This window comes from Daktulosphaira vitifoliae, unplaced genomic scaffold (assembly GCF_025091365.1).
Source record: "Daktulosphaira vitifoliae isolate Bord-2020 unplaced genomic scaffold, ASM2509136v1 Scaffold_2, whole genome shotgun sequence".
Lineage (NCBI taxonomy): Eukaryota > Metazoa > Arthropoda > Insecta > Hemiptera > Phylloxeridae > Daktulosphaira > Daktulosphaira vitifoliae.
The window spans coordinates 14,809,491-14,836,974 of NW_026099573.1; the positions used below are offsets into that span (position 1 = coordinate 14,809,491).

Genomic DNA, 27,484 nt, shown 5'->3' on the forward strand with positions numbered 1-27,484 from the left:
TATGGAATGGGTAATATTGCAATTCTTTTTTTTTTTTTCAAATGTTGAAGCAAATTTTTAGTTAGTTTAAATGGCCGCTTAAATTTCAATTAAAATATTACACAAACTAAACTGTAATAATGTGTTTTCAGGCCGACCAGAGCCGACAGTAAAATGGTGGCGTGGAGAAGCCCTAATAGATGCAGACATCGAAGATGAAATCACTTCAACATTTTACACTTCCTCAACAACGCTGACTAGATACAATCAACTTACAATCAATTCACTTACGAGAAACGATCAAGGAGCTGTGTATACTTGTTTGGCTTCCAATAGCAATATATCAGTTCCAGTTAGCGCCAGCGTTACAATCGAAATGTATCGTAAGTATAAATTTTTTTATCCCGAACAGTCAATTACGAAGTATCTTTGGTCCGAGCTGGGTAAACACGAGATTATTTACTAAATGTATAATTTAATGGTATACTGCTACAGCTAACAATCGTCAATGTTGAAAAAGTCTCGCGAAATTAAGTTTAAAGTTTTTTTTATAAATATACTCCTTTATATATACATATATTTCATTAAATCTCGGGGGACAACGATCCCTTCGTAGATAATCAATGATTTTGAAAGAAAAACTACTTAAGCTTTAAAAGAAAGTACCCATCTCTGGAGTATAATTTATTTGTGCACTTTTTAGGTTTTTAAGTCACATGAGACAGGATTTACGTTATTTTTAATTCAAGTATTTTACGCTAAGTAGATATTTGTGTATATGAAAAAAAAAATCCACATTCAAATGAAATATATATATGCGCATCATATCTTTTGGAATAGTCTAATTAATTTAGAAATACTATTGGGAATAATAGAGTTCATTTACAATATTTATTTAACTTAAGGCAGTATTATTTCAATAAATATACCATAATGGTTTTTATCTACATTTTTATAAACAATTTGCAACGTTCACTTCTTCTTTATATCATCGGACAACAATATATCGCCATTACTCTTTAGTACATGACTTATTTAATATATACAGTGGCGGCTCGTGACTTGGACGATCGCACCCCCTACTAAAATTAATTAAAAGAAGAAAATTAATTGTACATTCATAATTCTATGTTCTTATTAAAAATGCAAATTTTTAAATAGTAAAACAGTTATAATACATTTGACGTGCGCGTACATTAAGGTTGTTTCCCTCAGTATATGCGAGTACGCCTACACACACGAGTAGTGTTCGACAGCATCGTCCTCATGGTAAACTATTAGTGTATTACTATATTGGGTAATTTATTTTTAGAATTAACTACGTGACGCTCGTCGTTATTCGTTTGCTATAATAGTATAATCGCTATTATTATTTTCTAATGCGACTTTTAAAATAATAATATGTGCTTTATTTTATTATATTTCATTGACAACTTTTTTTATCTATAACTAGGGGTTTTATATTTGAAGTCGCACCCCACTAGCAGCACCAACGAGCCACCACTGAATATATAAGTATTTCAACAATATTACAGCACGTATAATTTGAGTTCCTGGATAATTTTAAGTAGCATATTTATCGAGCAATAGAATCATATGGTTTTTTTTTTTTTTAGGAAAATGTTAACATTTATACAAAACTACTTACTACGACCTTTTTTAATTAATTCCGTATCGCTTCATCGTATTTAGTACATTTATACTACAATGAGCACTCAATATATACAATAACGAATGAAATATTTTTGTATGATAAAGACGGTGGGATTTTCAAGTACAACATTAATTGATTATTATTATTTAAAAACTTTTTTTATTACAAGAAAAATCAAATTTAAATATTTTTTTTAGTTTATCTGTGTAGAATTTTTTCTTAATTTATTAAAAATACATCAAAGTTGCACATCATTTGTACTCTACTAACACAAGTTTAACAAAACTTTTTAACCATTCTAAAAGTTCTTCTCCATTAGAATCATTTTCAAAAATTGCACATATGTCTAATTTAGAATTTTGGATTGAAATATATAGTTCACAAACACTCGAATCAAATACTTCGGAACTTATTGGATCTATAAAAATGGGTACTATAATATTATGAAAATGTAGCTTACCCGCTAATAATATACTTGGTAAATTTGAAACTGTACACTGGAAAAGCTTATTTTTATAATCTTGTAAATCCTTCATCGGTACAATCAACCTGCTACTAACATTTTTATTTATTGCGCTTATAGTTGTTTTGATTTTACTTAGAACTTGACCAGCATAATCATTATTAATTGACATGATATTGTAGCAACAATTAAACAATAAAGAAACGTATTTATATGTTCGATTTCGAATAGCGAATTGATAAGCAACATCAATTAAATGACTAGGATCTCGATCATAATCTTCTGGATAGTTTTCTAGTGGATCCTTGTCAATAGTTTTTTCTAATAACAGTTGCAACGACATTCTTACTCCTGCTTGATCATATACAATTTCATTTTTCAGAAATTTCCAAGTTGGTGTCTTGTCCAACTGAATGAAATATTTTTTGTTTATCATACTACTATGAGATAAATTAAGAATTAATGCAACAATAGGCAAATCAATACATAAATATATCACCATTTTATATTTAAGTATTTAATAGTAATAATATCAATAATTGTTTTTATAACCACTGTAAACTGTAATTAAACTGTAGTATACAACAAAAAATTGATGAATAAAAAACATTTTTCAGTTAATAAACATTGTTATATTATTTTTCATGTTCATATATTAAACATAAAATCATTAACAAAACTGCGTTAAATTAAATAAATATAACATTAATACATTTTATGCTAAAAAAAATATTTTAATTGTGAACAATAGTATAATATATAATACAATAGTATATTTATTCAAGTGTTTATTTAGCATATAATCGTAATCGGTAGTGAACTATCGTAATTTAAAAAATTATATAACTATAATGAATTAATCTTCTGAAGAAATGTTATTTAATTGATTAACAAACGCTGCACTATTTTTATTTTATATTATCTTTTAAACGTACACACTTTTTTAAGCACTTTTATTCACCAATAACTAAGTATATATTGATTTTAAATCTTTTAAAAATAATTTTTACAGTCTTATATTCAAAAATTATTATTATTACTAATCTATAAATATAAGTAATTTTAGTTCACGGTCACAAGAGTAACTTAAAAAAAAAAAATTCTTTTGATATAATTAAAATATTATATTTTATAATTAAAACAAAACATATCTAGTCCAAATAATTTTATTAGTGAAAGTATATCAATACTATAAAAATTAATTCAAATTAAATAAATAGTTTTTGACACAAATATTTATAAATCATTTAATACAGATAAAGATATAAAATTCTATATAATTTATTCTAAAAAAAAATATTCTTTTATAAAGTCTTATTGATTTATTTATAAATTGAAAATAATAAATGAACTATTATAATAATAAATGTATCAAGCTATTTATGACTGCTAATAACTTATTAAATTGACGAGTACATAGCTAAAATTTCATTAAGGTAGATAAGTCTAAAAAAAATTTTACTTTCTCTACTCGATACAGTCAAATTTAACGATATAACTATAAGATAAATTTATAAAATTTTAGTAAGAATGTGCAAATATCATGGATTTTTCTGAATAAATGACTCAGTTACACTTGATTACAAATTTCCAAAATATTTTTAATACGTAACGCTTAAAAAAAAAAAAATTAGGTTTAAAAGCATTTTATATATTATAAAAAAAAAAAATATATTTTATAATAATATGATTTCACGGATCATATTATTAATTATTATATGCATAAGTCTATAAAAAATTTATCGAAAAAAGATAAAGTGATTTCATTTAATAAAAATATTCTAAATCAAATAAGATAATATTAAAACAACATAACTTTTACCTTCGATGCAAAGCTGAAATGATATTAAATTTTACTATAATGTGTTTTTTTTTTTGTATCTGTTACCACTTTTTCTTAGCTCTCACCGAACCGATTTCTTTCAACGTTACGTAAAAAAATCACAAATCGTATCTAGTCGAAGACATTATCCTAAAAAATTGAAAAAAATCTCCTCGTTCCCTGCAAATGAGGGAAATCTCCAAATTAATTACGATTTTTAAAATCGGTAAATTTTGACATTTTTACAATTTTTTTTACTTAAAACTGCCATAATTTTTTTAAAAATAACCAAATCAATATAATTTTTTTTTTATAGATGCATGATGTCGGTACCTTTTATTTAATATATATTTTTTTTATAAATCTGACCCTTTACCTGCCCACAGAGAAGGATTTAAAATTACAACTTTTTCACAAAAAATTGACTTTTTCAACTTAACTTTTGAAAGTGTTCCGGAAAGTCTAGCACTTTTATTTATATCTTAAATTAAAGTTAATGTAATATACATTATCATAAAAAAAAAAAATTTACATTTTATTTTGTCTTCACGGTGAAAATAGTTACCGAATGCTATTTTTGTGTGAAAATTCTCGATTTTATATTTAAATTTTTAACTTTAAAATGCTATAACTTATTGAAAAGTGTAAGAATCAACACAATCTTTTTATAAGAAATAATATTTATATTCCTCTTTCATTCAACATACTTTATCATAATTAGGATATAAATAAGAAAATAGCAGATCATGTACCTTTAGTAATAATCCTCAATTTTTTTAAATTAAACATTATCTATAGATTTGCATCGAAGCGTTTCTTATGATAGTGATTTTAATCTCTGTCAGATATCATTTTACTTGATCCAACTATGCCACGTCATCACTGTGCTGGGGTTTTTTTTTATTACATTAAACAGTGGCATCGCTGGGCGTTGGTCCCAATTAAATTTTGTTTATATAGTTTCAAATTCACATAATTATATTTACACACTTTATTAATTTTAATTAAATATTCATTGTCAATAAATAAGTTAAGTACAGTAGGGTCCAGTTTAATAAAGTTTTTTAGATTAGTATTGGTGATATCTCACAGTAATTAATATCACTGTTGTTAATTTGCGATTTTGTATATTATATGATGCATAATTGAAACAAATATAAAAAAAATAATCATATTCACCAAAAATTACATATTTTATAACTTAAGAGGTTGAATACTCAGATGATAAGTCACCAGCACATCTTTCTTTTTTTATCATACTTTTTTATAACGTTAAAAAAATTGATTCTATAGAAACTTTCAAAACTAAATACCCTTTATTAAGATTTCCTAATTTAAACATCTATTTCATTAAAATTACACTTTTATTATATCAATAATTTATGTTTTCTATATTTAGCCCTTATACATTTAAATTCTATTATTTGTAACATACATATAACATAGAAAATAATGTAATTAAGAATATAACGGTCGATAGTAATTTTTGAACCACTATTTTGAAAGTTATTAATATTTAATTTGTAGACGTGCTGAGAACTACGGAAATGAGTAGTGATAAAAAGCAGAAAACCTGCCACTCATTCCTCTAGTCATAGCATTAAATTGTTAACAACTTCCGGAATAGAAGACAACAGATTTCTTCTTGGATTTAAAACAATATAGTGATATATGTGAAATTTTTATGGAGATATTGAGTTCTATCATTGTTTGGTTATTTAACCAATATATTTATATTAATCAAACAATGATAGAATTTTCGAAAATAAATTAAATGAACACAGTTTGTTTTAAATTGCACTTATACTTTCATTGCAAGACTATGTTATATTTTTTTATGGCATAATATTTTAACTTGAGTATGAATAAATAAATAAATAAAATTTCATAGAAATAACAAAAATAAAACATAATGTATAAAAATTATTTAATTTTTTAAGTCTTATTCAAATTAGGGGGTATTTTTAAATAAAAATAAAATGAGAAGGATAAGTTATTATGTTATTTTTATATAAATTCACTACATATAAGATAATTTGCTTTAAATTAGTTAAACTAGCTTAATTATCTGTCTCCTTAATAAAATTGTTGATGTATTATACTATTTTAAATAAGTTTACAGAATAATAAAAAATAAATAAATAAAAAATTGGACAGTAAAGATAATTTAAAATGGGATCATCATATCGATTTTTCATTTAAAATATTTTTACTCTACAATTTTTTATTTATTTTTTTTATTACTCTATAGACTAATCAAAAATAGTATTATACTATTTTTGATTGTATTAAGGAGACAGAAGGTGACTTACTCTTAATTGAGAAATATATATATATTAAGAGTTACCTAAATTAAGCTAAGGTATGTAAACTTATATAATATAAAATCATGTTGCCCCATTACCAACAAGATAACGAATTTGACTTTTTCTATAATTAGTTAATAATTTCTAAAAATAACTAATATAATTTAATGAGGTTTTTAGCAATTGGTTTCAATATATTAAGTAGTATTTCTACTAAATTTCAAATTTCTATCATGAATATTTTATTTATGAGATTTAATAGTTGCTTAACAGTGTCAACTTGCCTCACTTTCCCCTACTAGTTGAATAGTTGTTATAAACCAGTCATTTTCATAATTACAACATTATCTATTGAATAAACTAATTAAATATGTATATTATAATTTATAAATTAAAGTTGATACCCTTATCATGTAAAAGAGATGAAAAATATATCATAATTGATTAATTAAGAAAAAAATATGTAACTAAAATAAATTGAAAGTAAAATTCTCAACATTATATTTATTTTTTGATTAATTAAATGGTCAATGATGAAAGATCATTCTGTATTGTTTAGTAAATTCACAATGAAGAAAAATAGTCAAATGTTTGATGAAACATTGACAAATCTATAAATTTATAATCGACTAGTGGGTTGAGGGTGTAATTTGTTCTTTATACTTGAAACACATTACAATTGTCCAATTGATATAAAATTTACTTGGTCCGTTACTAGTAACCATAAAACAACGTTATTGGAAGGCTAAAGGTAAAAACTATGTTAGTACATACAACCAAATAGCGAATTTTAACGCAATGTACGTTGTCAACCAAATGGAAATAAAGTTCTTTTGACCGTGACTTCAAATCTACTGAACGGTTCACACTTTTATTGTACACAATGTATGAAAAAAACAATTTAAAAAAAATGAAAAGATTCAGTACAAACTCGTAAGATAGGGTTTAGCTGGCTAGAGAAACATTGCGGATCCAAAAAATAAATTCTTACCACTAGTGTTAGTTAAACTGTATAGACCAAACCGCCGACTTCCGGGTAGCCTACCATCGTTTTTCCAATCCATTACCTTCGTTTATGTAGGTAAGTAGTAGTTTGCTCTCCCTTGAACCGTTAGTTGTCTAAAACAGTAGGTTTACATCACGTGAATCTTGTACTTAAACAAGAAGTGCATTATCGGCTGCGTATCCAATGCGAATTCACACGCAATCTTTATTACTATTACTTAGAAAAGTGTTGTATAAATCATCACCTTTAAATATTCACCATTCATAAATTTACTTAATAAATTAATGTATCTATTAATATTTTTATTTAGTATAATTTTCCCTCGAATAAATAACTTAATGCTCAGAGTAGATAAATAAAAAACATCCCATATTGTAGTACTCTATTTACAATTTTTTAATATAAGCTACCAAAACCACATAGTCACAATAGTTTTGTCCTAAAAAAAAATTAATAATATACGTACAAGTATTATAGATGTATACATACATGCATATAATAGGTTGCATAACAATTTGAATTAATTATTATTTAATTCGGATAATTATCGAAGAATAAGATTTTCACATCAAATTATTCGCCTATATCTCCTTGCGCGTAAAATTGTAATTATAATACTTATCTAACATTATTTATTTCTCTTCCATATTAATTTAAGTGTTATTTCTGTGTCAGTATACATGTACAATAATTAAATTAGATTTGTAATATTAGATTCCTAATTACATTTTTCCCTCCTATAACATGATATAATTGTCTTGAATTTATAACATCTCTTGAATCTATATTCCCTTAAGTAAAAATTAACTGGAAAATATTAGAAAAAACATCCCTAGTATTGCCGAAAATAAGCGAGTACAATTTAGTCCATTAGCTGCAATATGTAAAACAGTAACTAAAAGGAGAAAAAATACTTGTTGAAACTAATATTTCTATAAAAAAGTTATCTACATAACCCTATTACAATAAAGCACAGAATATTTAAGAATTAATAATTAATCATTTCTTCTAAATTAACATACCATCAATATTATTTTTAAACTTACAGTTAGTGTTAGATAACTTTACTACCTTCGTTCAATTAACCGAAAGTAAATTTTTTTTACAAATTTTAGATAAAACATAATTTTTGTATACCATTTAAGTCTAAATAGTAAAAAATTTAAATTAAAAAAATGTTTACAGTTAAACCATTAGAAGTAGAAGTACTGAGTAGTCGTCAACCTTTAAGTGCCGGACGTTCATATGAAGTGCAATGTCAAGCATATGGTTCTAAACCACCGGCTAACATAACGTGGTGGAAAGACAATGAAAAACTTTTAAATGCAACTCAATCTGTAAGTAATCTATTTATTGATTTGTATCTATTTATGATTTAAAGCATAATAATATTTTAATCAAAATTATATATAATTATGATATAAAATATTACTTTTTATTCTTCTTTCAATAGTAGAATATTTTGTGGTTATTGATAGAAATAAAAGTACATTATTAACATTGTCCCCTGAATATATTGTTTTAAAACTAACGATAAAATGTCTTTTTGCAATGTCTTTATTCTACAAAATTATTCCCTTTGTTTGATAATATTTCTAGTACCATAATGTTTTGTTTATAGCTTATTGGTTAAATATATTTATGGATAAACTATTTTATATCGGCATCTTTGAAAACAGTTTGATCATCAATATTAAAACTTAATGGAATATACCTGTTGATACTATTGTTATTTGGTTCATTATGGATAGCAATTTCGCTACATAAAATACGTTTAATAATATTCACCATATACTGATTACAAAGCTCTGTAATATTTTATACGAAAAGTTTTTTAATAATACTATAATATTGGTTATAAATTCAAAATATAAAATAACGATTAGGGTTTACCGACGAAGCTACGGATGTCAACTTATGATAGCTTTTTGATATTCTTTAGTTAATACATTACGTTTTACGAGTCGAATTATGAATAAAACCTAATATTATACAGTGATCGATTAAGGATAAGACACTCATTTTTTCAGTATCTATTGAATATTTTCAATTTTTCTAAAGGAAAATATTGTTTGATTCAAAACACTCTACAATAATATATAGTTAAATGACTATTTTTTCATACCTTCAGGGTAAAAAAACCTAAACTTTAATTTTCTTTAATGAAAAACACTATTTTTAGTTTGATGATACAAACATTTTTAATTTAATCTTATAACTTTTTTTATTCGATCAACCATTTGCATTTTAAAAATGTTTAAAGATCTTAATTAGACTAGAAATTAATTTGATTTTCATAATTTCCGAGGTAACAATAATCTGTTTCAATGGGCCATAAATTATTATTGGTATTTATTCTTGTTATCGTAAGTGATAGATATGATAACAAGAATTGTCAATAAACTTGTTTTGTGACATCGAAAGGAAATGACGACTACTGTATACTAAACAGCAAATTATAAATATAAAATTGGTCAAAAATAGCTAAACTTTAATAAGTAATGACGATAGAATAATTTGTCGAATAATAAATATTATATGTACTAAATTATTTGCAATTTGTTTTTTCTATCATATCATTAAACTAAAAATAGGGACTTGTATTAAAAAGGCAATTTAACTACATATTATTGTAGGTTTTTGAATCAATCAATGTTTTCTTTTACAAAAATTATCAAAAAAAAATAATTTTTTTATTTACTTTTATACTAAAATTCTTTAGTATTTTTTTAATAAATTCACTGTAGAAAATATTTAAAAAAGTTGTTTGCAGTTTTAAACAATTTATTATTATATTATTATATTTAAATTTAAGATAATAAAAATTTTTATACTAAACAATGTAATAAGTAAAAATAATAAAAACATCATTAAAGCGTCTATACTTAACTTATTCAATGTAATTAATTTTTTATCGATTTACATATTTATTGGTTAACTCAATAGCTCATTACTTTTGCTTATGCTTACATCATTAAAATATTGTTGACTGTACATAGTTAAAACTATACTGAAAAACGATATTAAGAATAACAATTTTTTAATTTTGTTTTACAAAAACTTTCTAACCATTAAATTATTTAAAGTAACAAAATTTTATTCTTTAGATTTCCTAGTAATTTGTTTACGGTTTATGCAAACATTGAACTAAATTTAAACATTTTTACTATTGGATTTCTTATAAAAATATGTTATAATGAAAATTTATATTTTCAATAATAACTGAGAATTTCAACTTTAAAAATCTATAATCCTATGTAGTATACAAGGTTGGGTGGTTTTTATAGCTCAACCCAAAACGCGCCATATTTCGGTACATATACAGGGTGATTTTTTTATCATAACCCACTTAATTACTTACAGAATAATAATAGTTTAAAAAAAAAATTTTATTATTATCTTTAGTTACACATTATTCTTGAATTATTAACTATGTAATACTTTTTAAGTTCATCCCTTATGCCTGGTAAGGGTGTCAACTTTGTTTTTTTAAATGGTAACACATATTTTTAATTTAATAAAATGTTTGAGTTTTTAATTCAATAGTAAATGGCATTTGAATTTTTAATGAAACTTAATTTGTTTATTAGATATAAACATTTAAAGTTTCAAATTTTTGAGTTAATATATAGGTATAATACACAAGGGATTACAAATACAGGTAGCTAATTGATTTTTTATGACATCGATATTAGCAGGTACACAGCATTGTTATTATCAATGATAGTAAGGTACATTGTTGTGAGTTTATAAATACACTAACTGACAATACAAAAAGTATATCTATTGATAGTCATAATTGATAATAAAAAATCCGTGACTATTATAGCAATATCATAAAAAACCAATTAGCTACCTGTATTTGTAATTCCTTGTGTATTATACCTATATATTAACTCAAAAATTTGAAACTTTAAATGTTTATATCTAATAAATGAATAAAGTTATATTACAAATTCAAATGCCATTTACTATTGAATTAAAAACTCAAACATTTTATTAAATTAAAAATATGTGTTACGATTTAAAAAAACAAAGGTGACACCCTTACCAGGCATAAAGGATGAACTTAAAAAGTATTACATAGTTAATAATTCAAGAATAATGTGTAACTAAAGATAGTAATAAAAAAAATGTTTAAATTATTATTATTATTATGTAAGTAATTGAGTGGATTATGATAAAAAAATCACTCTGTATACCAGAATTTGAATCAGTTACTTGGTTTATGTAGATTTATCACCTTTTATACAACTAAAAAATAATTTTTAATTTAAATATAAATAATGTAAAAATATGCTGATTTATAATTCAATAATATTAAAAGTATACTTTAGTTGCAAATTCATAAATTGTTAATGAATATAATAGTTAATTCCGTATTTTATGACTAAATTAGATGAACAATTTTTACATTATATTATTTCAGGTGTCAGTTGATGGCAATATAACTTCATCAACATTGATATTTCGTCCAACAAAATCAGACAACGGTAAATCAATCGTGTGTCGAGCAGAAAATGATTTGGTCCAGCTGAAACAAGATGGTTCATCCGCTGCCGAAGAAGATATTTGGATAATTGATGTGCACTGTAAGTAGAAAATATTATTATTCAATTTTTCCAAATATAGGTTTAATACCCAAAATTCAGAAAAATCATTTTTACTGTTATATTAAAACTCCTTTTTGGTCTTCCTCTACCTCTTCTTACTTTAACATTTATTTCCATAACTGTTGTCCTAGCTTCCGATTCCCCACTCCTCATACATGATCAAACATCTAAGTCTATTTTCTCACATCTTATCCACGATTGACGCTATACTCCCTCCTTTTATTCGTTCCTTACCTATCTTTCCTAGTCACTTCACTCATATATCTATGCATTCTTATCTCTATTATACACCTTATCTGCTCTATTAAAAGCTCGAAAGCTTGAATACATTGAACTTATTATGAGAAATAATCAACGATACAATATACTCCAACTTATACTACAAGGAAAGATATAAGGAAAAAGAAGTGTCGGAAAAAGACGAATATCTTGAATGAAAAATCTTCGCGACTGGTACAATACAACATCAATTGATCTATTTCGGGCATCACTTGACAGAAATAACATAGCTAATATAATATCCAACGTCTGGAACGGATAGGAACTTATAGAAGATATGCTCTATTCTCTTATCAATCGCCCAATACTCTGAACCTTACATTGTAGCTAGCCTCACTATATCTTTGATTACTATCTTATAGAACTTACCTTTCAGCCAAACTTACACAAAAAATCATTGACTTTTCAGGTAAAATACCGAACTGGTTAAACTGATGCTTCTCTCATTATTCTATTGTTTATTACCTTTTCCCAAATCTTCATACTACGACTCATAAGCTTTAAGCCTCAATAATTTCCACACTCTTGTATATCTCCTTTGCCTTTAAATGTCGGTACCTCCATTCTTTTAGCATTTTACATTCTAATAGGATTTTGTTAAAAAGATCCTTCAACCATCTTATGCCAACACCGTCTAATATTTTTTTATACTTTTACTGGTACTTCATATGATCCTACTGCTTTATTCTTTTTCATTGGTGACACAGCCTGCTATACCCTTTTCTCACTAATTAAATCTACCAGTTCCTGGTTCCACGAGATATCCTCTAATTTCTCTTTTGGATATTCCTCATTTAATAGTTTTTCATAATACTAAATTTCATCATTTTTTTTTTCGTATCATCATCGCTTTTTATACACCTTGTACAGTGATAATCTTTAGATTGTTTTCTCTTACTTTGTTCTTAGCGTATCGTACAACTCATCATACCTGTTAAACTTTGCCTTACATACCACACACTCGGTTTCTTTACACAAGCGTCTTTACTTCATTCAATCTTCTCTCAGTTTGCTCTTTTACTATACTTTGAATTGCTTTTTATTACCCTCTTTTTTTTTCTGAACAGCCTTATTATTCTATTCTCATTATTTCTTGAGTATTAAATTGATTTCAATGTTTTGTTTTCTATTTTACATCTAAAATACTTAAGTCTATCTTTATGTTTCGCTAAGTAGGTCGGCGGCCCTCTACTTTTTTATACCACTATCAAACATTAAACATTAAACATCATCCTTTGTAGCCAATATTTAAAATTTTTACTTGTAACATTACAGTATATATCATAGTAACCTATATTAATTTATTTACCAGTCATAATCCTTCAATAAATATTTGAATACAACTAATACATTACTATTGTTAAAAAATTAGTGGAAGGAAAAAACTTTTATATAAAACATTTTTTTGTCTTTTACTTATTTTCATATTGCAATTTTATTGATTAATTAATTATAATGGATCATGTAAATCAGTTTTTATTATTTCTTGGATTTAATCCTAATTCTTATGATAAAATTATTACATACATGAACTATATATATTTTTAAAAATAACCTAGTAAGGGTGTTTACACAATTTTTCTCAGATAGTGATTAAAATAATTACATTTTTTACAAACGCTTAAAAAGAAAATAGATAAATAAATAATTATTTTTGTCATGAGGAGCAAATACTCCACTTTATTTTCATTTTTACAAGATGACTTATTATAGTATAGTATTATTATAGTAAAATTTAAGACTTAAATTTTTTTTATCTGAGAAAATTAATAATTAAATAAAACAGTACCTAGTTAGTCCTAATTAAAGTGTTCAAAAATAACATATGAAAACTTAATCGAGAATAAATATTAAATATAGTTAGGGAAATTCGATGATTGGCGAAATTACTCACATAACTTCTTCAAACGAATATTTAAACATTAAAACTTAATATATGCAAAAATGAAACGTAAAATAAGTATAAGTAGTTTATTTATAAATACTAAAATGGAAATGAAATTAGTTTAAAGTATATTATTACACACTATTTCGTCGTTTTAGCGTATTGGTTTCGGATTTTATATACTGCGTTTTCGAGTATTCGGTATTATCGTTTTCTCACCCGTTACTCTTTTTCATCTTTGTAATATTTCAACAAAACCTAGCACGATGATTTTCGCTATATTGACTAGTTTGTAACATAAAATTGAATAGTAATAAAAATTATTACTTTTCAGATGTACCTCTATTAAAACTGGCATTAGGCATTAACATGAACCCTGCTCACATTATAGAGGGTAACGATGTGTATTTTGAATGCAAAATCGATGCAAATCCATCGGCCTACAAAGTAGTCTGGAAGCACAACGTAAGTGTTTTGTTGAGTTAATATCCTGTAGTCAGTGTTTTTAGTAGTTAGTGTTTAATAGTGTTTTTGTCCATTCTAACCGAATAAAGATCTTAAAATGATCAAAAGAATAAAAAAATAATAATAAAATGTTGTTCACTAGGAGCATAATTATAATTATTGCTGTACTGTATAAGAAATATTATTATAATGGGTATAATTTGTGTATGTATGGGTTTACAAAGGGGCATAAAACGATTCTATACCGCTCTACCCGTCCACTATCGCCGTTAATGTTAATGAAGAGACTTAAAAGAACAGCGCTTTTAAGAACTACTCGTGCGCTTCTTCATAATTGCGACTCTCGGGAAAACGTCTTAAGAAAAACCACTCATCTTAACTGTCCTCAATGGACATTACTGTAATAATTATTTCAAAGTGTATGTGTATACATTATACTATATTAGCGTTGATAAAAGTTTTTTAAACTTCTTATTCATTAAAGAGTTTATATTCTTATTTCATCAAGAGTTTCTTATTAAAATTTTTCCAATTTCTAAAAAGGATTTTGAAAGACAAGTAATATTAAAAACCTTTTACTAATTGTAATCAATATTTTTTATTTTAAAATATTATTATAGATAATAAAATTTATCATACAATTTGGTCATGTATTTAATACAAATTTCTGTACAGATACACGAAATAATTGAAATGTGATTTATAAAGTTATTTTAAAGTTTAATTATCATGAAAATTTTATTTAATTGTGTATTGGTTTTTAAATTTCAATGAGTTTAAATTTAATTCATCAATATTTTGATAAAAACTTATGAAATACATCAATATTTAATCAATTTTATATGAAAATCCTATATAATGATAAATTTCATTTATGCATCTCATGTTATTAATTTTTATGCATAAAACATCACTTAAGTTCATTTTTTTTATAAGTGTATATTGTTAAAAACGATTCTATTATTTTTATATTAATTTAAATTACAATTAATATAATTAATAATAATAAAAACTACATGTATACTATATATTTCTACGAATAACTTTAAATTAATTTTAAAAAATCTTGCCACATATTTATTTTAAAATATATTTTATTTTATATTTAATGATAATTTCTATAAAAATATTGTGATAATATCAAAATGTTGAGCTCTTTACATTTTTTTACTGTTAACAATGATTATTTCAGTATTTAATAATGGTAGATATTAAAAAATTAATTTTTTAAATCTATAATATTTTCGATCAGTCATATAAAAATTATATTTTAAGTTAAAAAAAGTTATTGGGATAATTTCAGCTTAGATTTTTGTAAAATTACTGTCAAAATCAACTTTATAGACCATGTTTAGCGACTTAAACTTGAAATATATACATTAAATTCTGCTAGTATCTCTTCAATAGTACCCATTAAAGTTTTAGATGCGATTTTTTGAAAAAAAAATTTTTAATGAGCAATTAATTGCGTTATTACTTGATTTTCACTAATTAGCGATTACCTCAAAAGCTAAAATCAATCTGAAAACTCTAAGGCTATATTTCGAATTAGCGACGAAATTCCATTCAGAATCTACTATCATTTTGTCGGGGGGGGGGTTCTTTTGCAGTGATATTCATCTCGTCACTATTTTCAAATTTCCACATCCAACCTTTTATAACTGTGCATATTATCATTTCATTGAGTGACTTTACAAAATTTAAACAAAGCTCGAATTAATGAGCATATTACTATTAATGAATATATTTGTTAATATTAACGTACAAATGCAGGGTCAAGTAGTCCAAGGAAATGTAAAGAGCGGTGTAATTATGAATCAAAAAGATATGGCACTTCAAAACGTCAAAAGACAACAAGCGGGAAACTATTCGTGTTTAGCTAGTAATACTGAGGGAGATGGCGAGAGTAATGTTGTGCGTCTAACTGTCATGTGTAAGACTCGTTTATAGTTAATTTTTTTTTTTTAATATTTTATATTTATATTTCATTAAAATAGACTAAAGTTTTCAATCTATAATTAAAGATTTCAATTTCATTTTTAAATGCACTAAAGATCATCATTTAGTCAATAAACTAGTTTTGGACAAAAAAAACCTTTAGATGGCTTCTATAGTAATCATTTTTTTTTTTTTGCATTGCATTGATAACAGACAAACCGATATGCAAGATCAATCAAAAGTTGACGTATGGTATTGCCCGTAATGAAAATACAGAAATTTTATGTGAAGTTGACGCATACCCTCCTCCTGATGAATTTAAGTGGACTTTTAACCGTACAGGAGCTATAGCATCGGATGTGGGAAGCAATGATATTTTGTTGCAACAGTCGCGTTCTGGCAGTACTGCAATGGAAACTAATGCTATAAGAAAAAGCCGCATGTCATCTGTGCTTACCTACAGTCCATCGTCACCCTCTTCCGGCGTTGGTGGAAATGGCGGCGTAAGCGATGGTGACTACGGGACAGTCACTTGTCGAGCTTCGAATTCCGCCGGGCAGCAGTTAGAACCTTGTGTCTTCCACGTCATAGCAGCTGGTGAGTACCGTATTATTTATCCTTGTTTTATTGGAAATATATTCGTATTCTCAATCTTCTACAAATGACCACAGGTCTTTTCAGTAAAATATTTCATCTATTTTACAACATGATTAAAATTAACACATTACAATCAATTTATCCGTATATTGAAATAAATTAAAATTTTTTAATAAATTATTAGAGTATTAAAAGTATCTTATAAGTTATTAACTGATTTATTGGATTAGTTTTAAATGAATTTATGTATAATTATAAAAATTAGGGCTGGGCCAATATTAAATATCAGCCGATATCGGATTATTGTGGTTTTTTTATTCGATATTTATACCAAATATCATAAAAAATTGTATTAACATCCGATAATCAAGATGATTATTTAGGACAATAACTGGCTGAAATGGCTATAAATACATTTAATGATGTATTCTGAAGATTCTGTTTGATTATTGTATTAATGACGTATTTTTATTTTAATTATTAAAATGTATAGTCATCGGTTATGGGTTATCGGTTTATTATCAACAGTAAATATCGGATTATTAGATATCAGCCCAGTCGTAATAATAATTTTATTGTACGTTGTTTTAAAATTTTAAACTACACGATTTTTTTATCATACATTAATAACACATTTATCATTAATAGTAAAACCCGAACCACCATTTAACTGTACATACGGTGAACAAACCCCGTTTTCTTTGAGAGTTTGGTGTTCTCAAGGATTTGATGGTGGCGTAAAGCAAAAATTTATACTAGAAGCGTACGATACCGGCGAAGAGGGCGATCTAGCAGCAGTAATTGGTGATGGACCGTTTGTTGCAGCTGATGGACCTGCTCCTCCTTTGTTAGCTAACATATCTTCTGACGAACCAGATTTTACTCTTAGGCAATTATCTCCAGCTATTGGATTGCGGTTAGCTGTTTACGCACATAACTCCAAGGGTACCAGTGAACGTACATGGCTAACAGCCTACACGCTTAACGCTGCTGACAAACAAACTACTTCTGGTAAGAATTCGTATTAATTTGATGTATTTTAAGTTAGTATAAAAGTAAATACTTTATGTTAATAAATCTTTGATATTTCATTTTATTATAATTTACTCTGATAGCATTTTTTTCTAAAATTATATTATATAAATATGTTTGTAACATTTTTTTTAATTGCTATCAGGGTATTTATTTTTTATATTTATTAAATTCTGATTTGTATAAATGACAACTATTCGAATTATGGTTGTAATTATAACTTCAACATATTTTAATTTTGGTTGCAAGTAATTAGAAAATAAAGTCACTTCCTCTTCCAAGATATCCTATTAATATTTATTTCCTGTATCACTATTTAAAATTATTTATCTAACTGAAATCCTAATTTTTTTCTTAAAATGAAACAATAACTGCCTAATCCATTTACTTTTATCATTTTTAACATAGTGAATTTTTTTAGGTTCATCTGTTGCTGGCATAGGTACTGGAAAACGATTTCGCTTGACGCCTATAGTTGCCACACTAATTGGTATCACTATCGTAGCAGCTGCGATAGCATCAGTTGTTATGTGCGCCATACGAATGCGATCATATAGGCACAGTATACAACGGCGTCAAAATTTATGTGGCAACAATGGCTGTATATTAGATGGAAATGGAGGATCTGCAGTTATTGCGGTGTGTAAGCAAAAATCTGATAAAAAAATTTCAGCATCATTAGACCCGGATAAAAATCCAGACCTTATACCACCTACCAAAAACAAAAGTAAGTAGAAAAAATTGTTCACAATCAATGTAATATGCGTATTTTGTTGCGAGTTAAAAATATTGAGTTATAAAGTAAAATGTTAGAGAACAATAATTATTTAATTTTAAGACAAATAATAAATTAAATGTAATACTAAATACTTTTTAAACAAATATTTTAACACATAATTATTTTATAGGTTCTAATCGAAACAACATTGGATACCAAGTAGTCCAACAACAAACGAACACAAATATGGATATCAATGATGAAGAATTAGAAGCTGAAACATCAGACGATGACAGGTGTGGTTATCCTACAACACAAGTCGATGGTGGAACGTCGCGGCAGTCTATTAGTTCACTACGACATGTAAGACATACAATTTAGCAGTGGCGTTATGATAAAATATGTACACAGAAGCCTGTACTATACGTTTAGTATGCTCTAATCTGATCATATAATGCATTATTACTACTCGTTACACTTAAAAATATTTACATTTTTTTTCGTCGACAATTACTGGATAATACTTGTTTTTTTTCAAGATGGTTGTTCAAAACTTAGAAATAATTATTCGAATTATAGATCAAAGTAATAAATCAAATTCAATAACTCTGATTTATTTCAATTAATCCGATAATTTATTTATTAAATTAAACATTAACGAATAACAATTGATTTTGAGAAATTACTTTTTAATGCATGTTTGAATTTTATTAATTGTATTAAATTAACAAAATGGCTGAAAAGTTTAAATCATGTATTCCCTTTCAAAATACCACTGCAGTAATAACACTTTCTTGAAAATAAATAAATTTAATTACAAAATATACTGCTTAATATTCATAGGTGGATGCCAATGTGTCAGTCAGCTATAACAATAATAGTTATAGAGCTGATCAGCGCATATCAACAACAGCGATAACGTCACGGATACCTCCATATCATCAAAGAGAAATTGTAACCGTTAGAACTCCATTAATGTCTAGTCAACAGGAAAGCTGTGTATAAGCTAAAGTAGATCGCATTAGTAGTAATTTACATTATTTTTAATTTTGTATACCGTATACAAATACTCTGTTTACATAAACAAAAGTTTTTACAATTTTCATTAATGTTATTTTCAAATTAATTTTACACATTTATGCATTGTATATAAATATTTGTTAATTTATTATGTAAATATCTCCTTGTTTTATACTTGTTTTGTATAGTCAAAAAATGTAAAATTGTAATATTTGTAAATTATTTATAGTTTTTAACTGCCTATAAATTTAAAAAATCTAATTTAAATTTAAGTATTTATTCGGACGTAGACATGTATTTAACATCATTTCAGGGGAGGAGACTGATCCTACGGTTCAATTTTATGTATCTGTTTAGACTTGAGATACTTGAGTTCAATTCCTTAATACAGTGAAGGTCCAATCTTAATAACATAAAAACTCGTTAAAACGTTTAACTACTCATTTGCTAACTATTCTAATTAAAATAAATTGTTTTGTTACAAATTGTATTCTATCAACTTACAATATTTTATTGTATTTTTTAATTTATGATTAATCATCTCTTTAATTGAGTCGTTATAAACGGAACATTTGAAAGTGAAGAAGAATGAAGTCCATAAATATTCTTTTAAGAAGTAACAAAATCTTAAATAGAACTATTAAATAAAACACTGTTATGGCTAATAATAAGCTATACATCTGTATTTCTAAAATAAATGTTCGGATGTTGTAGAATAAAACGAATAATATAATAGCAATGTTTTTTTAAAGAAATAGGTACATAAAAAATCAATAACCCTCATTTAAAGATAACATTTTTAATAAATCAAACTTATTTTTTATTGATCGATCCTACAACCTAAATTGTATATTAATAAGAAATTGATAATTTTTATAAGAAATTTTATAACACATTTTGATTTTCGAAAGAATTCATTTTTTAAAAAATAAAATTGTTAAAATTTAGAATTTCATTCAGTACTTATATTTTCTGTAATAGCTTAAAATTTGATATAATATACAATACTGGCGTGTGTATGAGTGGACAGGTGCACAATTATAGGTGTTCAGTAAATAAGGAAACGGAATTCTATTGTTTTCATTGTTTATTCTCATTACCTGTTTCCTTACTTACTTAGCATTCTGTATATATTTACTTATTGTTTAAATAGCGATACAGACCCTTTTTATTTTTAAGTCATGCTATATTTAATTTATTAAGTATAAATATAAAAAAAAAAATTGAGTACCTAGTCTGCAATAATTCAAGGATCGATCATAATAGTGATCTATATTAAAATTTAACTCGTGACTACACTGATATTAGTAATTGAAACTTGAGAAACGCTTTACCCATGAATTTGGTCCCTGATATTTAATTTATTAAAAAGCGTCTAATATAAAGGTTTTGCTTAAAAATATTGTTTTAATAATTCAATTAACATCTAGAAAATACTGTTAAAGATAAATTGTGGTTTTAAAATGTTGTTTTTAATGTTATTGGGCAATGCCGAAAGAAACAAATTGTATTAGTTTTAATGTATTTAAGGTATTCAATTATTACTATTGCATTTATTATAGAGGTTTATTTGATATATATATATTGTCCATAGTGACAACCACAATGAGTTACCTGTAAAATATATTGGTAAATTTAGTCAAAATAAATTTGAAAATTTAAATAACGATTCTAATAAAATAACTTAAAATGTACATATTATATAAATACAATAAGTTACTAGTTATTTCTTTGTATACATTTTGGAAAATGTCCTAATAACTGTTTCATATAAACAACTAAATTAATAATTGATAATTATTATCTGTAAAATATAATTCTAGCTAAATACAAATTCCAAAACTCCTTTTTAAGCAAAGGCGTATATTTCAATTTTAAAATAATATACGATTCTAAAACAAAAACCATGCAATTGGTGATACAAATAACCAATTCTCAGAAGTTGAAAAAAAATAAATCAAACATTACCATTCAATGGGAAATCATTAAGACTTAAATTTCACTAAAACATATTATACAACAATCACTGGACATCGTTTTATTCAATATGCAATTATATATTTAATCCAAATAGAACTTTTTAAACAATAAATACAAAATCCAAACAATATATTAAAAATCATTTCAAGTAATAATTAATAATTATAAAAATTTAATTGCTCTGAATGTACATGTAAAGATCCACTTTCCAAAATGATTTTATTGTTATCTAGAAACAATGCTTGTAATTCATTATTAAAAAAAATATTTAATTAGTAATTTAAACATTTCTTGCTCTCTGTGTATAAGAAAATCTATAAGCAGAAATGTTTGATAAAAGGAAAACACAAAATTTCATAAATAATTATAGTTATAGTTTAATTTTATTTTANACAAAATTTCATAAATAATTATAGTTATAGTTTAATTTTATTTTATTAATTTAAAAAGTATTTTTCAATATGTGGCCAAATATATTGTTTTCTCCTGCTACGCCTATACTAAAAGTGATTGTATTTATTTGTAACATTTTATTTAAATACTAACAATTTCATTTGAAAATTTTATTATTTATTTAAAAATATTCCTTTGAAAAAACGTATTAAAACATACATAAGTATACAAATTTATTTATAATGATATAAAAATTTACCATTTTAAAATTTTATGAATTTTTTTTCTTTAAATGTTTTAGACAAAATAACACCGGTCAACTTTAAATGATAACAAATTTTATTTTTTTAATTATTACATTTGTTTTTATAAATTGTAACATTCAATAGTTTCATTTCGTTCAGGTACATTACTTGTTATTTAACATCATACAATGTACACATAAGATATATATTACATTTTTATTAAATTATTAAATTTATTTATTCGTTTTTTTTTTAATAAATGTATGCATCGATCAAATTTTGTTAATTTTCATATTCTTATACAAACTCATAAACATAATTAAAAATGTTCTATTGATCTATTCTAAATTTAAACTATATAACTATAGTTATATACCTTACTATATACTTTAATGTAATTTGATTTAAATTTATGGATGTACAAAATGTATTTACTTTAAATCTATATAAAATTGTTTTACTCGAATAAACGTGAAAATTTACTTCTTTACTTAGTGTATTTTTTAATTGAATATTTAATTAGTTATTTATAATAATTTTTAGTAGTAAAAAGATAAATTTTGTAAAATAAAATCAACATTTATCAATTTTTAATAAATATATAAGAATTGTCAATAAGAAATTTTCTGTTAACGAAAATTACTTACAATTACATAACTAAGCAATTATTTTCAGAGGGAGGTTTGACAAATTAATAGGTACACTCATTGGCTGTATTATTTATAATAATAATTATAAATAGTATATTACTTTGATGATAGTAAGAGTAAGTGACAAGCAAAAAATAGTCTTAATCCCCTGCCTATTAAAAAATCTTTTGTGTGGTAATGAGCCAAAGTAAAAAAATAATTACTTTAATTTAAATAAGTTAGCAGTATCAATTTAGTTTTCACTACTGAAATTTTAAAACAAAATCAGTATTTACTATGACAAAACTGGAACTAATTCTAACTAAAATAACAAGGTCGAGGATATCTAAATCACCATGTAATTCAAAAGAAGACATAAATGCGCAATTCGTAAAAATAAAAAAATGAATAGTCATGTTTGTCCTAGTTCATATCCGGTTGTGTTATCTATAAAAGTTAACACACAACATAGTTGAATAAATACCTAAAATCATTCTAATTTTGTTTTCTAAATAATACAAAAGAAACAATTTAAATAAAAATTAACTTTATTGATTAAAACATCAGACAATGTATTCATGTCTTTCGTATTACCAACAACAGAAACTCTTAAAAGAGTTTCCTGAGTTATCACCCAATCTCATAAGGCGATACGAAAAAACTTTTTCCAGGTAAAGAAATATAATCTATCGAAGTATATAATTATATAATTTCTTAAACACAAAAAAATATTAGTTTTTAAACTTTTTTAAATTAATTAACCAATTTTATTTTTATACGGCTTAAACCACAAGATTATTAGCCTAACTAGTTTTATTTTAATTTTATACCAAAAAAAAATAATCATTATTTAATATCTGAAGTTAATAAATGACAAAATAATGAAATTGTCAAAACCCTCGAGGTTATGACAATTATATGAACTTGCTTCCTAGTCTACTAAATGTACTATGAATAAAAACTCATTTTATTTCTTTGATTTTAAACACATATGTTTTTAAAAATAATACAAGGTTTTTTTTAATCGAATAAGAAATTTTTATTATGTTATTTATTTTTTTTAATTAAAATGAAAATGGATAAGATTCGATACAAACAATGATGGATATTTAGACATTGATGAACTAAAGAGTATGATGATGTTAAGAGGTGTTCCTTGGACTCACTCGGCTATCATAAGACTTATACAAGATGCAGATGAAGATAGTGATGGGAAATTAAGTTTTCGCGAGGTAATGTAAACGATCATTTATGTTTTCGCTTCGATGCGAAGTTGAAAAATAATTTATATTTTATAAACTTTTAAAATTATTTTACTATGATGTGTTTAATTTTTTGTGTGTGTGTATCAGATATCACTTATTTTCATCTCTCATTATACTAATTATATAGATCACAAATGGTATCTAATTGAAGACATTAAAATACCTACCTTTTATTTCTAGTAAATATGCATTTCACCCAAAATTTAATATTTTTAACATTTTTTTACTTTAATCTATCATAACTTTTTGAAAAATGGATAAATCAGTACAATTTTTTTAAGTACATTAGGAATGTCCCTTTTATTAGGTGTATTTTCTTTTTTTAAATCTATTTATCTAGTAATCTATTACTTGCTCACAGGCAAAGCTTTAAACCGTTTTCATAGATAACGCTTTAGAAACGGTTTTCATAGCGTTATAGTTATAACGTTATAACTACCAAAAAACTATTGGATTCGTAAAACATAAAAAATAGTGAATAATGAAAAAAAATTAAACAAAATTCAAAACATCAAACATAGCTACAATCAAATTGAAATAAAAAACAAAACTTAACAGAAAACGAAAACTATGCAAGGGAAATTCTCATAACTGAGAAATTACGGGTTAATTTCTATTAAGGTAAAAAAATTATCAATAACGTTTGAATACTGAAAAACGTAAAACATAAAATATCGGTAATATTATCTTTCAGCCTATAAATCAATAGTTAATTTTTATTGGTACACTTATTATTGCGCATTTTTCTTAAAAGGACACAATCGTCTACTCTCTCCTCACAGTAATTGTAAAAAATTATCTAATTTAATGAAAGTTCGCACCAGTATAAATTGTAAAACAAATAATGGCATGAATAATGAATGTCATTACTCATCTAAATAATAGAAAGTTCTATTTATAAAAATATAAGGAATCCACGTTTAATATTTCAATACGTTTGTGTTATTCATTTATAAGTACTAAGTAACAAAAACAACCACATATTTGTTCTTATGCTTTGATTAACAAAAAGATTGTAATATTAAATATTTTTTAATTAATTATACTTATGTGTATCAAACTTACGAAACCCTATTTATTAGATCAAGGTAGTAAAACAAAAATAAACAAAAGTACTAATAATGTCTTTAATATGAAAAAAATGCTGATGACTTATGGTAAAGCGAAGTAAAACAGTTGTTCGAAAATATAAATATATTATTGCGGGGGGTATTCGACGCTAGGCATTTATTGGACTTAACACCATGTCAATAACGCGTGTGTGTAACGGTCCAGTTTACATTGGAGCGGTGGCTGAGAAGGAGCTGACACGACCACGGGGTGTCAAACGGGTGACAACGCCGTGGTCATGTCAATAATAATTACTATTAATTATCAAAGTTTTAAAGAAATTTAACTTTATTTTGTAAATTAAAATGTATTAATTTATAACTGGTTGTAACAGTTTCTAATAACTCAAAGAAAAAATGCCGAGTGGGCTCGCCATATTTTGTGCTCGTTACCAGAAATTGATGTTGGTCGTGTGGGAGTAAAAGGAGCAAAAAAGTACTTCGAAGCTAAACAACCACAACCAGAATTACGTCGTAATAAACATGTTTATTAATGTTAAAGTAAAAATGCAAATTAAAAAATAATATTTTAAAAATCATTATTATATAAACATATTTTTTATCATTAGTTTTATTATTATATAACATGTGTTAATATGAAAATAAAAAATAAAATAAAATATTTTAAAAGTAAATATGTAATCAATGATGTTTTAACAAATCTAAGAACTTTTGGTCCAGCAAATACTTTGCATTACTTTTTAACTTTAATGCAAAGCTGAGAAGGTATTGGTTTTGTAATGGAGTGTGTTTTTTTTTATACCTAACCATGAAAATTCTCAGCACTAACTGGACCAATTTTAATGATCATTATGTCAAAAAACCCCGATTTTAATTTAGTTAAACTTATTATCGCCGAAAATTAAAAAAAATATCTCAAAATTATGCCAAATACGGCATTTTCAAACATTTTTTTTTACCTTTTAAAACTTAGTCATAAAAAAAAAACCACTGATCAGAATACGATTCTAATAGAGTATAATTGAGACAATAAATTTTAATTTGGTATACTTTTTCTGAAAATTTTATAAACCTAAGTAAAAGAAAGATTTCAAAAAGAAATCCACATATGTAAAAAAATATTTTCAAATCAATTTTTGAAAATAGTCCAGAAAATCTGACAACTTCTAAACTATATTAAATTAAACCATTAGAAGTGTACTACAAGATGAAATTACTGGAGAAATACAAGGAGAGGTAACGTGGTGAATGTTGTTTGCTAACAGTATAGTGTTATTAGGAGAAAATAGGGAGGAAATTAATCAAAGTATAGAGGTGTGGAGATTAGTTCTCAAAGGAAAGGGATTAAGAATAAGTAGGAGTAAGACAGAGTACATAGAGTACGAGTTAACAAAGGAGAACACGAGGTAGATCAAATAAGGAGACCAGTGACAATAGGCGAGGACGTGATAGGAGAGATGGAAAGTTTTAAGCATTTAGAATCAGTTGTGAAAAAAAGCAGTGGTATTAACGAGGATGTAAGACACAGGATCAAGTGCGGGTGGTTAAAGTGGAGAGAAGCATCTGATGTGTTACGTGATAAAAGAATTTCAATGAGGTTGAAAGATGAACTCTAAAAGACTGTAGTCTGACCAGCTATGATGTATAGTTCAGAGTATGGGACAGTTGACAAAAAAGTAGAGCAGAGAATAAGTGTAGCAGAGATGAGAATGCTTAGATAAATGAGTGGAGTGACTAGAAAAGATAGGATGAGGAACTAACATATAAGTGGGAGTATAGGTGTAACGTAAATTGTAGATAATATGAAAGAAAATAAACTTAAATGGTTTGGGCATGTTATGAGGAGAGAGGAATCGGAAGCTGTAAGAACAGTTATAGAAATGAATGTTGAAGGAAGAAGAGGTAAAGGAAGACCATAAAGAGATGGAGGGATACTATTGAATGCGATTTGACAACAGCTGATGTGAGCGTAGATGATGTGGGAGTTTAGGACACGAGTTTTCGTGTCAATCGGAAGTTTATGATAAGGGTGGTCCACCCCAAGTAGTTGGGATTAAGGCGAGGAAGAAAAAGAATTAGATCTACAGTTTAGTTTCAGTATTTTTTTTTTCTTGGGTAGCGCTTT

The 27,484-nt window shown here is 25.5% G+C and overlaps 3 protein-coding genes across 3 annotated transcripts in view; 2 read left to right on the plus strand and 1 right to left on the minus strand.

Annotated features, from left to right (window-relative positions):
* Window positions 1–22,142, plus strand: part of LOC126899749 (nephrin) — a 208,134-nt gene extending 185,992 nt beyond the window's left edge. The window contains exons 5-14 of the mRNA XM_050674909.1: window positions 132–362; window positions 8,416–8,567; window positions 11,660–11,822; window positions 14,342–14,472; window positions 16,246–16,405; window positions 16,624–17,007; window positions 17,656–18,018; window positions 18,461–18,766; window positions 18,948–19,120; window positions 19,601–22,142. Of these exons, the coding sequence (XP_050530866.1) occupies window positions 132–362; window positions 8,416–8,567; window positions 11,660–11,822; window positions 14,342–14,472; window positions 16,246–16,405; window positions 16,624–17,007; window positions 17,656–18,018; window positions 18,461–18,766; window positions 18,948–19,120; window positions 19,601–19,762 (2,225 nt within the window). The 3' untranslated portion in view covers window positions 19,763–22,142. The remainder of the gene's footprint in view (window positions 1–131; window positions 363–8,415; window positions 8,568–11,659; window positions 11,823–14,341; window positions 14,473–16,245; window positions 16,406–16,623; window positions 17,008–17,655; window positions 18,019–18,460; window positions 18,767–18,947; window positions 19,121–19,600) is intronic.
* LOC126899781 (uncharacterized) lies at window positions 1,482–2,705 on the minus strand. Its single transcript, XM_050674978.1, has 2 exons — window positions 2,109–2,705; window positions 1,482–2,051 (listed from the first exon to the last, which is right to left on the minus strand). The coding sequence occupies exons 1-2, from the start codon at window positions 2,596–2,598 to the stop codon at window positions 1,885–1,887; spliced, it is 657 nt and encodes a 218-aa protein (XP_050530935.1). The 5' UTR covers window positions 2,599–2,705; the 3' UTR covers window positions 1,482–1,884.
* A 1,353-nt stretch (window positions 22,143–23,495) lies between the features above and the next one.
* On the plus strand, window positions 23,496–25,989 carry LOC126899785 (EF-hand domain-containing protein D2 homolog). Its single transcript, XM_050674982.1, has 3 exons — window positions 23,496–23,695; window positions 24,109–24,256; window positions 25,734–25,989. Exons 1-3 carry the CDS (start codon window positions 23,595–23,597, stop codon window positions 25,890–25,892), a joined length of 408 nt encoding a protein of 135 aa, XP_050530939.1. The 5' UTR covers window positions 23,496–23,594; the 3' UTR covers window positions 25,893–25,989.
* The last annotated feature ends 1,495 nt before the right edge of the window (window positions 25,990–27,484 follow it).